At 36.2% G+C, this 12998-nt stretch overlaps 1 protein-coding gene across 1 annotated transcript in view; it reads left to right on the top strand.

Moving 5' to 3' along the window:
- The window catches only part of ARHGAP42 (Rho GTPase activating protein 42), a 306538-nt gene that overhangs the window by 222812 nt on the left and 70728 nt on the right, over positions 1 to 12998 (top strand). Inside the window, exon 6 of the mRNA XM_012454896.2 lies at positions 96 to 206. Coding sequence (XP_012310319.2) covers positions 96 to 206 — 111 coding nt within the window. The remainder of the gene's footprint in view (positions 1 to 95; positions 207 to 12998) is intronic.

Below are 12998 nucleotides of genomic sequence, written 5' to 3' on the forward strand. Positions count from 1 at the left end.
GGTAAAGATAGCAGAGCAGGAATTGAGTCCCCCCCCCATGTAGAACTATCAGTAATCGCTCTCTGTGTCATTTTTTGCCTGGTCTTTCTCTTTAGGCAGATACACAAATTGACCGAGAACATCAGAACTTCTATGAAGCGTCATTAGAATATGTCTTTAAAATTCAAGAGGTTCAAGAAAAAAAGAAGTTTGAATTTGTTGAACCGGTAAGTTTTAGTTTTTTTGTAAAAGATAGTATGCTCAAAATAATCTATGGGAAAAAAAAGTACAGTGTTTCTTCTATAATATATAATTTTTCTTGAAAATTATGATTTATAAAAATAAAAGGGAAGTAGGGAAGGGATGAATAGTTGGAACACAGAGAACTTTAAGGACAGTGAAACTCTTCTGTACAGTGGAGTAGTGATAGATGAATGTGTCATTGTACATTTGTCAAAACACATAGAATGAATAGTACAAAAACTGAGCCCTAATGTATACTGTGGATTCAGCTAATAATAATGTGTTAGCATTGGCTCATCGACTATAACAAATGTACCACAGAAATGCAAGATGCTAATAAGAGAGGAAGCTGTCACAGGAGGGGAGTAGATGGGGGACAGGTGGGCTGACGGGGCATAAGGGAATTTCACTCATTCCACTCATTTTTTAGCAAACCTAAAACTGCTCTAAAAATAAAATGTGTTAATTAAAGAAATAAAAAAAGAAGATGTACATTATCTATACATGAATGAATACACTTCACCAGTAAAGTGACCCATTTACCCATCCTGTAAATGGAGAGGGAGCACTGAAGGCTCTGCTCCTGTAGATGGAGAGGGAGCACTGAAGGCTCTGCTTTCCCTATGCTCTGTGCCCCACGTCCTCACAGGGCTCGGATCTGCTTGACTTTCCTATGAAGTCATTTATTTTCCTAAGTCAGTGTAAAACAGAATGGATTCCCTAATGTAAACCGCATTACAGAAAAGAACAGGTGGCTGGTCTTTATAAGCTTACTTCATTTTTTAGCATTTTTTTCAAATGATACGCTAATGTGTTACAATATTGCCTAAATAGGCATCTTGATAAAGTGGCATGTATGATGAATAAAGATTTGCTCTCGAGTCAGGTAATCTTCTGTTGTCTGAATTCTTCAATTCCCGTGAGATCAGAGGATAGCGTTAAAAAATGTATAAGTAATCGAATATCTAATTTAAGCCATTTTTTTCTTCCTATGTCAGTCCTTTAAAAAATCCATTTATAATAAAAAATGATATACTCTATTTCTATGTTAGTAGATATGATAAGAAGAAAGGAAAGGATTTTACATAAATCATTTTCTAATGGAAATCCACCGGCCATCCCCTAAAGATAATTGAAAACTGAAACAGAGCAGAGGCTGGGGACAGTCATCAGTCCCTACCTGGCTTCCAGGACCTCTTCTTTTAGTTGGAGCCCGCTGGCTCTCTCCTGTAAACTAGGCAGTAGGCAAATTTCCAAGACCCACTTTCAACTTGAAAGATTAAGAAACTGAAGACCATCTCTCAGGCTCAGGGATTTAACTTTTACCTTTTATTTAGAATAACAAACTGAAGTTCAAGTTCTGTTTACCAAACAGCTAAATGCTTAAATCCCCTAGGATTATCCTCTTATGGAGTAGACCCTTTAAGGATCTGATTAAACTTTATATGACCTACAGAACCTTCTGAAGCTCATCTGGGGCTCATGGACAACTAGCCAGCCTAACATTTCCTGTTCTAAGAAGATTACCACTACTTATGGTTCCTGTTCCCCTTCCCATTGACTAAGTCCCACCCCAGAATCCCACCAGCGTTTTTCAAGCCTCGCTTCTTGCTAGCAAACTTCTTCCCTAGTGCGTCCCCCTTGGGATTTTTGAATTTCAGCTCTTCTTGACACCAGACCATCAGAGACCCCATTAATTCTGACAGTTTTCCTGTATGTTTCTTCCTTGTGTCTTCCCATTTCCTTCAGACACTATGCTTGTCTGCTGTGCTGTTGTTTCTTCTCCTCACACCTGGAAAAATTCTTTCACATCTGTATGCCTTTATTCCTCCTGGAAGATGATAGGGGGGTCACTTGTTTCCCTAAGTCTCTTTTATAGCCCATCCTGTCTGGGAATGGTGAACTAGAACATTCTGTAAGATGACATCAGATGTATAAAGAGGAGATTGTAAAAAATGTTTGCTCACAGGTGGCAGAAGGAATGACAAGAATTTATGAATTCCTGTAAAAATACTGTAGAGCAGTAGAAGCCATCTTTCAGTTGAAATGTGTTTTCTTCCCTCTACCTTATCCCAAGCTGTGATGTCCTGATAAGTCTTCTGTCATGCATGCCTTTCTTATAACATCACAGTCAAAATTGATGTTAAATTTGTCCTTCTTCCAAAATATTTTCCTGGCTGCTGTGTTTTTCCTATTAGAACGTCTGGCCAAATCAAATAGTACTGTCAGGTTTGGTCTTGTCCTCATTTCTAGCTTCAGAGTCTCATCCATAGAGTTGTACTTAATATCCATTTCAACAATGAGAATGGAACTGGGATCAATGAAGCATTAGCATGGATGTTGATCTTTAGGATATGCATTTACAGATTAATTTGGAGGAGAAAAGTTTTAAACCAAAGCTCCCAGGAGCTACAAACATAAAAAGCCGTGAAAACACTTTAATGTCTTTGCAGTTTTTATTCTTTAGAAACCCAGTGCTTGTTTGTATTGGTGTTACATGTTGCAGAAATCTAGTAGACTCTCTAGTTTTAGCCCAGATTAGTTTAACAAATAAGCATTCGAGTAAAGCAAATGCCCTGGGGATGGGATTTATCTCCTACAGATTGTAAGATATCAAAAAGAAAATATGAACAGGGGTTTGTGTTTCATGAAATAATATTCTTACCTTATAATGATGTATTTGAGATTATTTTACATTGTTTTAGTTAATATCAAGATCCTACTGCCTGTCGTAAAACTTCTATACAATATTCATGTGCTATTAAGAACAAATATTTCTACATAGTCATTCTAAAGAAAAACTAGGTCTGATACATGGACTAAAAGAGAGCATTCATGTATTATTTATAAATAAGCTACATGTTATTGTTTCAAAAGCATGCCTGAAATCAATTTTTTTGTTTGTGTTTGGAGTTTTTGAGATGGAGTCTCACCCTGTTGCCCAGACTGGAGTGCAGTGGCATAATTTTTGCTCACTGTAACGTCCACTTGCTGGGTTCAAGCGGTTCTCCGGCCTCAGCCCTCTGAGTATCTGGAATTACAGGAGTGTGCCACCACATCTGGCTAACTTTTGTATTTTTAATAGAGACAAGGTTGTACCATGTTGGCCATGCTGGTCTCAAACTCCTGACCTCAGGTGATCCACCTGCCTTGGCCTCCCAAAGTGCTGTGATTACAGGCATGAGCCACCACACCCAGCCTGACGTCAGCTTCTTAAACTCAGTTATCTATAAGATATATAAGTTTAATGGCCATCTTTTTTCCAGTTTATCATATTTTATATAGAAAGGGATTATAGCTCACTGGTGATATCTAGACCCACCATTCTGTATGGTAGCAATTACCCACATATGACTTTGAGCACTAGAAATGAAACTAGTCTAGGTTAGCATGTGCTGTAAGTATAAAATCAACACCAGATTGCAGAATCTTAATATGAGAAAATGGACAATAGCCTATACTCTTTTATACTGATTACAGGTTGAAATGCTGTTTTGGACATACTGTATTAAATTATTCAACTTTATTTCACTGGGTTTTTTTTTTAAGTATTTAAAATATGTTTACTGGCTGGGCACAGTGGCTCACCCCTGTAATCCCAGCACTTTGGGAGGACAAGGCGGGCAGATCGCTTGAGACCAGGAGTTCAAGACCAGTCTGGCCAACATGGTAAAACCCTGTTTCTACTAAAAATACAAAAATTAGCCCAGCATGGTGATGGGCGCCTGTAATCCAGCTACTTGGGAGGCTGAGGCACGAGAATCACGTGAATGCAGGAGGTGGAGGTTGCAGTGAGCTGAGATCACGCCACTTACATATTGGCCTGCATTTGTGGCTCGTATTATGTTTCTGTTGAACAGTGGGCTCATCCTTTCAGATGTGCCAACATGTTACGCTAATTCAGGTCTATGATGGGGGGCAGAGATCAAGGAGGGAGAAACATCATCTCCTGACTCTTAGTTATAATATTCACCTGCTGCTCATAGCTACCCAAGGCTTACGAGAATTTTTATGAATTAGAAGAAGCAGTTTTAGAAGTACTCTGAACACAAACAGCTTAAATAAGAGTTGTGGAGGAGCCCAGGGGGTCTCAGAAGTATTTCATAGTATATAAAGGTTTGTGGCTTAGGAAACAGAATCGTTTATGGTTCATCGGCCTTATGATTCATTCAGCTGTAAGCTTATCTGTGTGTTGATTATGTCCTTTGAGCATACTTAGTTGGAGTGATGTTTTGTGAGCAACTATTACATGCTATGTGTTTTCTCTGTGTTAGCACATATAAATCCATAACAGCATTATTATGAAGTAGTTGTTAGATGAAGAAGCTAAGTTACAGAAAGACTGTTAGTTGCCTAAGGCCACAAACCCGAAGTGGCAGATAGGAACCCAGAACCCAACTCTGAAGCCGCGGTGTAGTACCACATACTCAGTACCTGCTTAACTGCAGAAACGAATCCTTCCTGATAGTATTTGCTCTGGCCATATAAAATGGATGATTAGAAAATGTGTTGTGTAGTTATATTAATTTCTTAAAATTAGAAGAAAATAAGAGGTTTACCTTTACTTTGGTAAGCAGAGACAGAACGTATAATAGCTAAATGAGTTGGAGTAAGATGGAATTTGGCTCCACATCTTACAGCTGTGCAAATACGGCACATTTTACAAATCCTCTGCCTCAGGTTTTTATCTGTTAACTGAGGACAAAAATAACGTGTAGTTCCTAGGATGACGGTGGGGATCAGCCAGCACAGGTAATGCACAGAGCTCTTGTAGCTGGCACATCGGGAGCATCAATAAGGTACCAGCCAGTGTGTACCTCACTTTTACTATGATTGCTAGATAGGAAAATAACATTTATGAATCCCTTTCTTAGTTGTGACTTTAACGTCCTGTGTAGCTTTTTTAAAAACACATTTTAATTCATGAAAAACATTTATGCATCTCTTTGTTAGTTGTGGCTTTAAAGTCCTGTGTAGCTTTTCTAAAAACACATTTTAATTTTAGCCTTCTAAATATGCATCTAGAGTAAGTTTTGTAATAGCATTTTTATGTTACAGTATTCCTTTTAGACTCCATTTTAGTCTTTTTGTGTTAATGTTTAAAGTTAATACAGAAAATGAAAATAAATCATCATATATAGACTGAAATATAGTGCTTTTGATGCTCTTCCCTGGGACTGCTAAATTCGATTTAAAATTTTTGCTGAAGAAAATTTTGCCTAATTTGCTAACATGTTTTAGCTTGCTATTATCAAGAAGTATACTATAAAATACTTTTTAGAGTCTCTAAATTTAAAAAGCTTAAATGATTTTGAGATTGAACTGCTATTGGCTAAGTCTTTTTAAACAGTCCATCAGCTAGTATATAGATGTGCCAATCTTGAAAGTTTAACCTTTTGATGTTGTTTTTCTTTTTCAATATAATCAGTTAGCTTTAATTTAGTAAATCAAAGTGAAAAAAATAAGGCAGCATCATTGTTTCTTGAACCTCTGTAGGACTAAAGGTTAAATGTCTATCCTGCTTAAAATCTAAGTGCAGTCATTCTTTAAAACTGAAACCACAAAGCTTTTAAATAAAAATAAAATCTATAATTGTCCTTGGATAAATCTAAAGTTTCAGGATACTGGTATTGAAAATTGGAAATCTGTAATAGAACTTAGTGAATAGAATTTTGTAAAAGTAAGAAAAATGCATCCTGTGTGTTTGGTAGAAATCAATCATGTAGCTTCTGCTGGTCTTTATCACCTTGCTGGTGACAGTAACTTCTCTATTGCAATTGGGCTGTAGAGATAAGCTGGCTATTCGTCAATGCCTCTGTTCTCACTACGAGAAAGTGTACCTCAGGCCTCTTCATCTGAATTCCATCGTCTTGAATGCTTAGAAATCCGTCTTTTCAGTAATTCCAATGACTTTTTTCACTGCCAAGACAGTGGATGGCCATGGCTTTGTTTTACTAATCAGCGCACGTATTTGTCCATTCATTCATTTGTCCTTCCGTCCTCCCATTTTCAAAGTAGTCTTTTCCAGGCCAGCATTGACTGGCCACTTTCCATTCTTGGCTCTCTTTGTATCTTCAAGTTTCTCATTACTTATTTGATTCGATTTTTATATGCTTTCATTTTCATGCCATGAAATCCCTTGCACATCTATGCATTAGACTTAAAGCAATCTGTAGTCATTTTGAAGCTATCCTTTAAGACGGTTATCTCTAAGTTTCCTCCAGGCAGGGAATTGCAAAGACTACAGATTTAACTCACAGGCCTGACACTTTTACAGTGTGAAAATTGATGCCTTGACTTTGTCCTGCTTTTCTAATCTTCTTAGAAGTTTAGATGGACAAATGTGAAGGATGGAACTATACTTTATAACGTTATGATTTCTTATAGTGCATTATGGTGCTTTGTGTATGGGAAATATTTATTTTTATTTTTTAAGAACAACTTCAGGCCAGGCATGGCTGCTAACACCTGTAATCCCAGCACGTTGTGAGGCCTAGGCTGAAGGATCATTTGAGCCCAGGAGTTCGAGACCAGTCTTGGCAACATGGCGAAACCCCATCTCTACAAAAATTAGTTGGGCATGGTGGTATGTGCCTGTAGTCTTAGCTACTTGGGGACTGAGGTGGGAGGATCATTTGAGCCTGGGAGGTAGAGGCTGCAGTGAGCTCTAATCATGCTACTATACTGCAGCCTGTGTGAAAGGGTGAGACCTTGTCTCAAAAAAGAAAAAAAAAAACTTCATAAAGATGTAATTCACATACCACACAGATAACTCACTTAAACTATACAATTAAATGGAATTTAATATATGCACAAATATGTGCGACAATCACCACAAAAAAAATTTAGAGTATTTTCATCACCTTAAAAATAAACATCATACCCTTTAGCTATCATTCCCAGTATACTGTAGCATAACCCCTAATGCTGAAAAACCACGGATTATTTTCTGTCTCTATAAATTTGCCTACTCTGGGCATTTCATACAAATGAAATTGTATATTACAGGGCTTTTGTGATTGGCTTCTTTTACTCAGCACAAGGTTTTCAGAGTTCATCCATGTTAAAGCATGCATCAGTGCTTCTTTTCCCTTTAGGGCCAAATAATATTTTATTGTATGGATAGACCACATTTTGCTTATCCAAATATTAGTTGATTGGTACCTTTTGACTGTTATGAATAATGTTATAAACCAGTGGTCCCCAACATTTTTGGGACCAAAGACCAGTTTTGTGGAAGACAATTTTTCCATGAAAGAACTGGGGGGGGTTGTGGTGGTTTCAGGATGAAACTGTTCCACCTCAGATCATCAGGCATTAGTTAGATTCTCGTAAGGAGCGCACAACCTAGATTCCCTCACATGTGCAATTCACAATAGGCCTCGAGCGCCTATGAGAATCTAATGCCAGCGCAGATTTGACAGGAGGCAGAGCTTACCCACGGCTCACCTCCTGCCATTCCTAACTGGCCACAAACAACCTCTGCTGGTCTGCAGCCCAGGGATTGGGGACCCCTGTTGTAAACATTCATGTACAAATTTTTGTCTGATTACATGTTTTTGTCTCTCTTGAAGTAGAATTACTGAGTCATATGGTAATTACATGTTTAACCATATGAGGGACCATCAAAATAACTGCACCCTTTTACATTCCCACCAGTGACGTATGAGTGATACAGCTTCTCCACGTCCTCACAAACACTTGCTATTACCTCTCTCTTTGGGTCTAGCTATCTTTGAACTTAGATTTCACTGTGTGTGGTTTTGATTTCTCTGATGACTATTAAGTCAAGAATCTTTCGATTGCTTTTTGACCGTTCGTATATTTTCTTTCAAGAAATGTCTATTCAGTTTCTTTGCCTATTTTTAAACCAGGTTATTTATCTTTTTATTATTGAATTGTAAGAGTTGTTTATATATTCTCGATACAAGCCCCTTATACGATAAATGATTTTTGTAAATATATTCTCCTATTCAGTGACTTGTCTTTCAATTTTCATGACAGTGTACATTAAAGCATGAGTTTTAAATTTTGATGAAGTTTGTCTATTTTGTTGCTGTTTGTGCTTTTGGTATCATATCTAAGAATCCATTGCCAAACACGTCATAGAGATTTTTTCCTATCTTTTTTCTAAGTGTTCACAGCTTAAGTCTTAAGTTGAGATCTTTGATCCATTTTCAGGTAATTTTTGTCTATGCCATAAGGTGGGGGTTTGGAGGGTCCAACTTCATTTCTTTGCATTTGGCTATGCAGTTGTCCCTACAAATATGAAGAATAATTTGTTGAAAAGGCTATTCATTCTCCCTTGTGTGGTCCTACTACTCTTGTCGAAAATCAGTTGATGATAGAATGTATGTGTGTGATAGACTGTCATTTCTACTACACTGATTTATATATCTGCCTGAGTGGCTGGGATGTGAAGAGACTATGGTTTCAGTTTTCCCTTATGCCATTATCACACTGTGTTCATTATTGCTGTCTTGTGTTAAGTTTTGAAGTGTCGTTGTTGTTGTTGTTGTTTTAAGGTTTTTTTTTTTTAATGGAGTTTCTTGCAGTTCTCTATGAAATTTATAATCAGCTTGTCAATTACTACAACAAAGTCAGCTGAAATTCTGACAGAGATTGTGTTGAATCTCTATGTCAATTTGGGGAATATTACCATCTTACAATATTAAGTTTTCCAGTTTTTGAACATGAGATGTTTTCCACTTACTTTGACTTTCCTTAATTTCTTTTTACAGTTTTCAGAATACAATGTTTATACATCTTTTGTTAAATCCGTTTTCCTAAGTAGTTTTTTTTTCTGAAGCTGTTGTAAATGGCATTGTTTTCTTAACTTCATTTTCATACTGCTCATTGCAAGTGTGTAGAAATACAACTGATTTTTGTATTGTCTTTGTACCCTGTAACTTTATGAAACTTGCTTTTTAGTTTTAATAGAGTTGCTTTAGATTTTTTAGGATTTTATATATACGAGATCATGGCATCTGCAAACAGAAATACTTTTTCATTTTCCTTTCTCATCTGGACACTTTTTATTTCTTTTTCTTAATTTTTTTGACTAGAAGCTGGAGTACAATATTAGAAGTGTCAAGAGTGGGCATCATTATCTTGTTCCTGATTTTATGCGGGGAAGGAACACATTCACTCTTTCATCGTTAAATATGACATTAACTGTGGGAAGGGAGTATTAAGTATTTGAATCAGTGATGAAGTTCTTAGGAGAAAAAGATTTGTGCTTACAGTTCTTAGTTGTCAAAGATGATTACTGAATTATATTTGACAACTAACCTTATTTTGTTGATAAAGCTGGTGGGCGGGCTCTGTAGAAATTTATTGTAAGGATTCCATTAAACTCAAGAACAAATTTGGAGCCCGATTGGCAGTGCTGCTCTAGGAAGATGGGATGTCTCTATCACTTTGGGAATTTTAATAAGCTAAAGAAAATAGGTAGTTGTGATAATTGATTATTGTCAGTCAGAAAAGAGGGCAAGCATGTAGGAGTGAATCACATCCTTGTAAAAGCATTTACATTTCAGTTCTTCTCAGTTTGAGCAACAGTTATCTGAAATTACTGTATCTACCACTTAGAGGTTCTTCATCTCATCAACCCCTTTTCTTAGCTCTTACTTATATCTGCCATTTACATCATCAGTGGTAACTTAAGGCTTGACATTTTCGGAAGTTTCACATCCATACTGCATTTAGTTAATTGGTTATTAATGGGCTGGGAAATTATGAATATTTGCTCCTTTTCTGGCTTGCAATGGGGTTATTTTAAAAGACTTTATCTTTAAGTATGGTATCAGTTTTTCCAATTGGTTGGGTTATTGGAGTGACAAGTAATTTGGTTCTATGCCCTTGGGAATAATAAAGTACTGTGTGAGATTTGCCCAATGATAAAAGGAACTTTCTTAATATTCAAACCTGTCTGTCGATTTAGGAGTTTGCAGTTGTTATTATGGTTACTGTTACTATTTTAAAGGTCAAATTTACTTTAGGGTAAACTGAAACCATAGTCTTTTCCTCACATCCCAGCCATTCAGGCAGATTCACCAAACAAAATGGTATGTGGAAAGTGCAATTCTTAAAGCTTTTCAGGCTACCTTGTTAAGTTCCTTTGGTTTCACATCTTGGAATTTAGTAGAGGATGAAATCAACAAGTATCTATTTAAACCTATAAACAATTTAACTTGGCTGCCATCTAGAGGCAGGTATTTTATAATGCGATCTTTAATAAACTCCCAAATGCTGCTTCCGAAGATGTGGAACAAAAAGGAAAAGGTGGGTGGTTTTTTGTATATAATTCGTATGTGCCTTCCATAGCATTGTATATTCCCTAGGGGGTGCTCAGCATGCATTATGAGATTAAAAGATATTTGTCTGCTACTAAGTGAATCTGAATTCTGCTAGAAGCTGCCAATGGATTACCTCTTGACCGAAGTTGGCTGCATATAAAATGCTGAGGATATAGAATAATCTGAATAAAATACAGGTACCAGGATCTTATTTTTTAAAACATGATTAAGAATTTAAAAGCAGAGTTTAGTGGGAAATATTGGTTTACCAAAATCTGTGTTAAAATACATCCATAAGAGTTTTAGTTACAACGGCTCACATGTGGTTCAGTGAATCTGCAAGCACGACGTGGCCCTTTGTGTGAGGGAGTGTCTCACAGGTAGTTCCATGGAGAGCACCCAGCATCTCCTCCAGATGTCTAATCTTTTGAAATAGAATACAAATTGACATCCCTTATCCAAAATGCTTATGACTAGAAGTGTTTCAGATTTTTTCATAGTTTGGGATATTTGCATATACATAATGAGAAATCTTGGGAACTGGGCTGAAGTCTAAACATGAAAGTCATTATGTTTCCTATACACCTCATACATATTGCTTGAAGATTATTTTATTTTATAAAATACTCTTAATAATCTTGTACATGAAGCACAGTTTATATATATTGAACCGCCAGAAAGCAAAAATACCAGTTGTGGAAATTCTCACTTGTGGCATCATGGCAGTGCTCTAAAAATTTTGGATTTTGTAGTGTTTTGGATTTCATGTTTTCAGATTTGGAATACTCGACCTGTATCATAACTTTAGGGCTGGAGCATCAAGCCATGGCATAGCAATTTGAATGTATTGGAAACTTCTGTGGCCTAAGAGTTATAATTGACCATTTGTTAGAATTTTTAGCAGTGTTCTAGGTATGGTCTGAATGGTTTACTTCATGCTTCTGAAAACATCAATGTACTTTGTCTTTTTTCCATGTTCTAGAAACCAAGAATATTAGAAAAGATGAATCTCAGGAAATTAGTTGTTTTATGGAAAGATTTATCACAGATATTCTTAAAATCTTCTTTAGAAGTTTAACTTTTATATTGATGATGATTTTAAAGTACTGTCTGCTTTGTATAGCATCCAGTTCATAATGAGACAGTTTAATTGTGAACTAATTATAAATTGTAAAACATGAACCACTACTGCCTTAGTTGATTGTTCAGAAGACTAGTGTTTATATATATATAAATTTTATTCTTTTTTTCTCTGAAAAACTCTATATATGCAAACCTTTATTAAAGGTATTTTTGATCCAGTTTAAGCTACAGTTCTGTTTATGCCATATTATATGCATTCAAGCAGACTATACATTTTACTGGATAATTTGACAAATATAGCATTATTTATTTTAAGATAATCTATTGAATAATTAGGTTTGATAAGTTTAGCTGATGTAAAACTGACAGTGTAAAATAACTGTAAAAGGGAAAATGCTACATTTTGATACAATATCAGTACTGTTTGAACAAGAGAAGAAAAGTTCTTAAAATATAACAAAAATGGCTTGAAAACGTTGTCTGAAAGGAACATGACTGTGTATGATTTGTTTGTAGTGAGAAAAGCATGAGATCATTGTTTTCAGATAGAACCAGTGTTTATCTGTTGGCAATCATAGCACATGTAACCAGTTGATGTGTAGCTGAATCCTTCCTGCCTACCCAGACAGAGGAGGTAACTGGATGTTATTTACATTAGAAAATGGTCTCAAATTGTGTTTCTTCCTTGATTTAAAATAGTAAAGTACAGATACGTTATGAGTGACTTTCAAACATGTTTTCTAACTTTGTTGCAGGAAGAGGTTGTCAGAAAGATTAGGTTGGTGGACAAGTCTGTGAAATAAAATCCCTGTGAATGAAATGAAAATGCTTAAATAATTTTTTTTCATTGTAATGTTCCATATAACCTATGTCCTGTAATTCCATGGAGAGCCTGCCTTAATTTATGGATAAAAACATAAATGCACATATGAACTTGAGATTAGAAGGTTAGGAGCATATAAATTATGACTTTATAAAGATTTTACTTTCTCTGAAATGACAGACCTGTGTTATCTATCTAGATCAATGCTTTTGCTCACCACTTCCCTCTGTTTCGAGTTCTTCCTACTCCGTTGCTAAAACGTTGGCTATTCAATACTCAAATCAGTACTGCCACCTTGTGATACTTTTTCCTAATTTCATCTGGCCAAATTCTGATTCCTTCCCCTGGGTACTTCTTGTCTGTGACTTACTGGTTTGGTCTTCCTTATATCCGCACATCTTTTATCCCCTTGTTTTGATTAGAAGCTCTTCCAGGGTGGGATCTATGCTATTACACTTTAGTCTTTATCTTAGTGGTCTCTTCTGGATATTTCTTCAATGCATTTGAATAGCAGAGTAGTAACATGACTGATGTCTATGATCAGCCCCAAAAATTAAAGTACTGTCTACCAA

Source organism: Aotus nancymaae, unplaced genomic scaffold (assembly GCF_030222135.1).
Source record: "Aotus nancymaae isolate 86718 unplaced genomic scaffold, 86718_ANA_hifiasm-v0.15.2.pri h1tg000012l, whole genome shotgun sequence".
In the NCBI taxonomy this organism is placed as follows: domain Eukaryota; kingdom Metazoa; phylum Chordata; class Mammalia; order Primates; family Aotidae; genus Aotus; species Aotus nancymaae.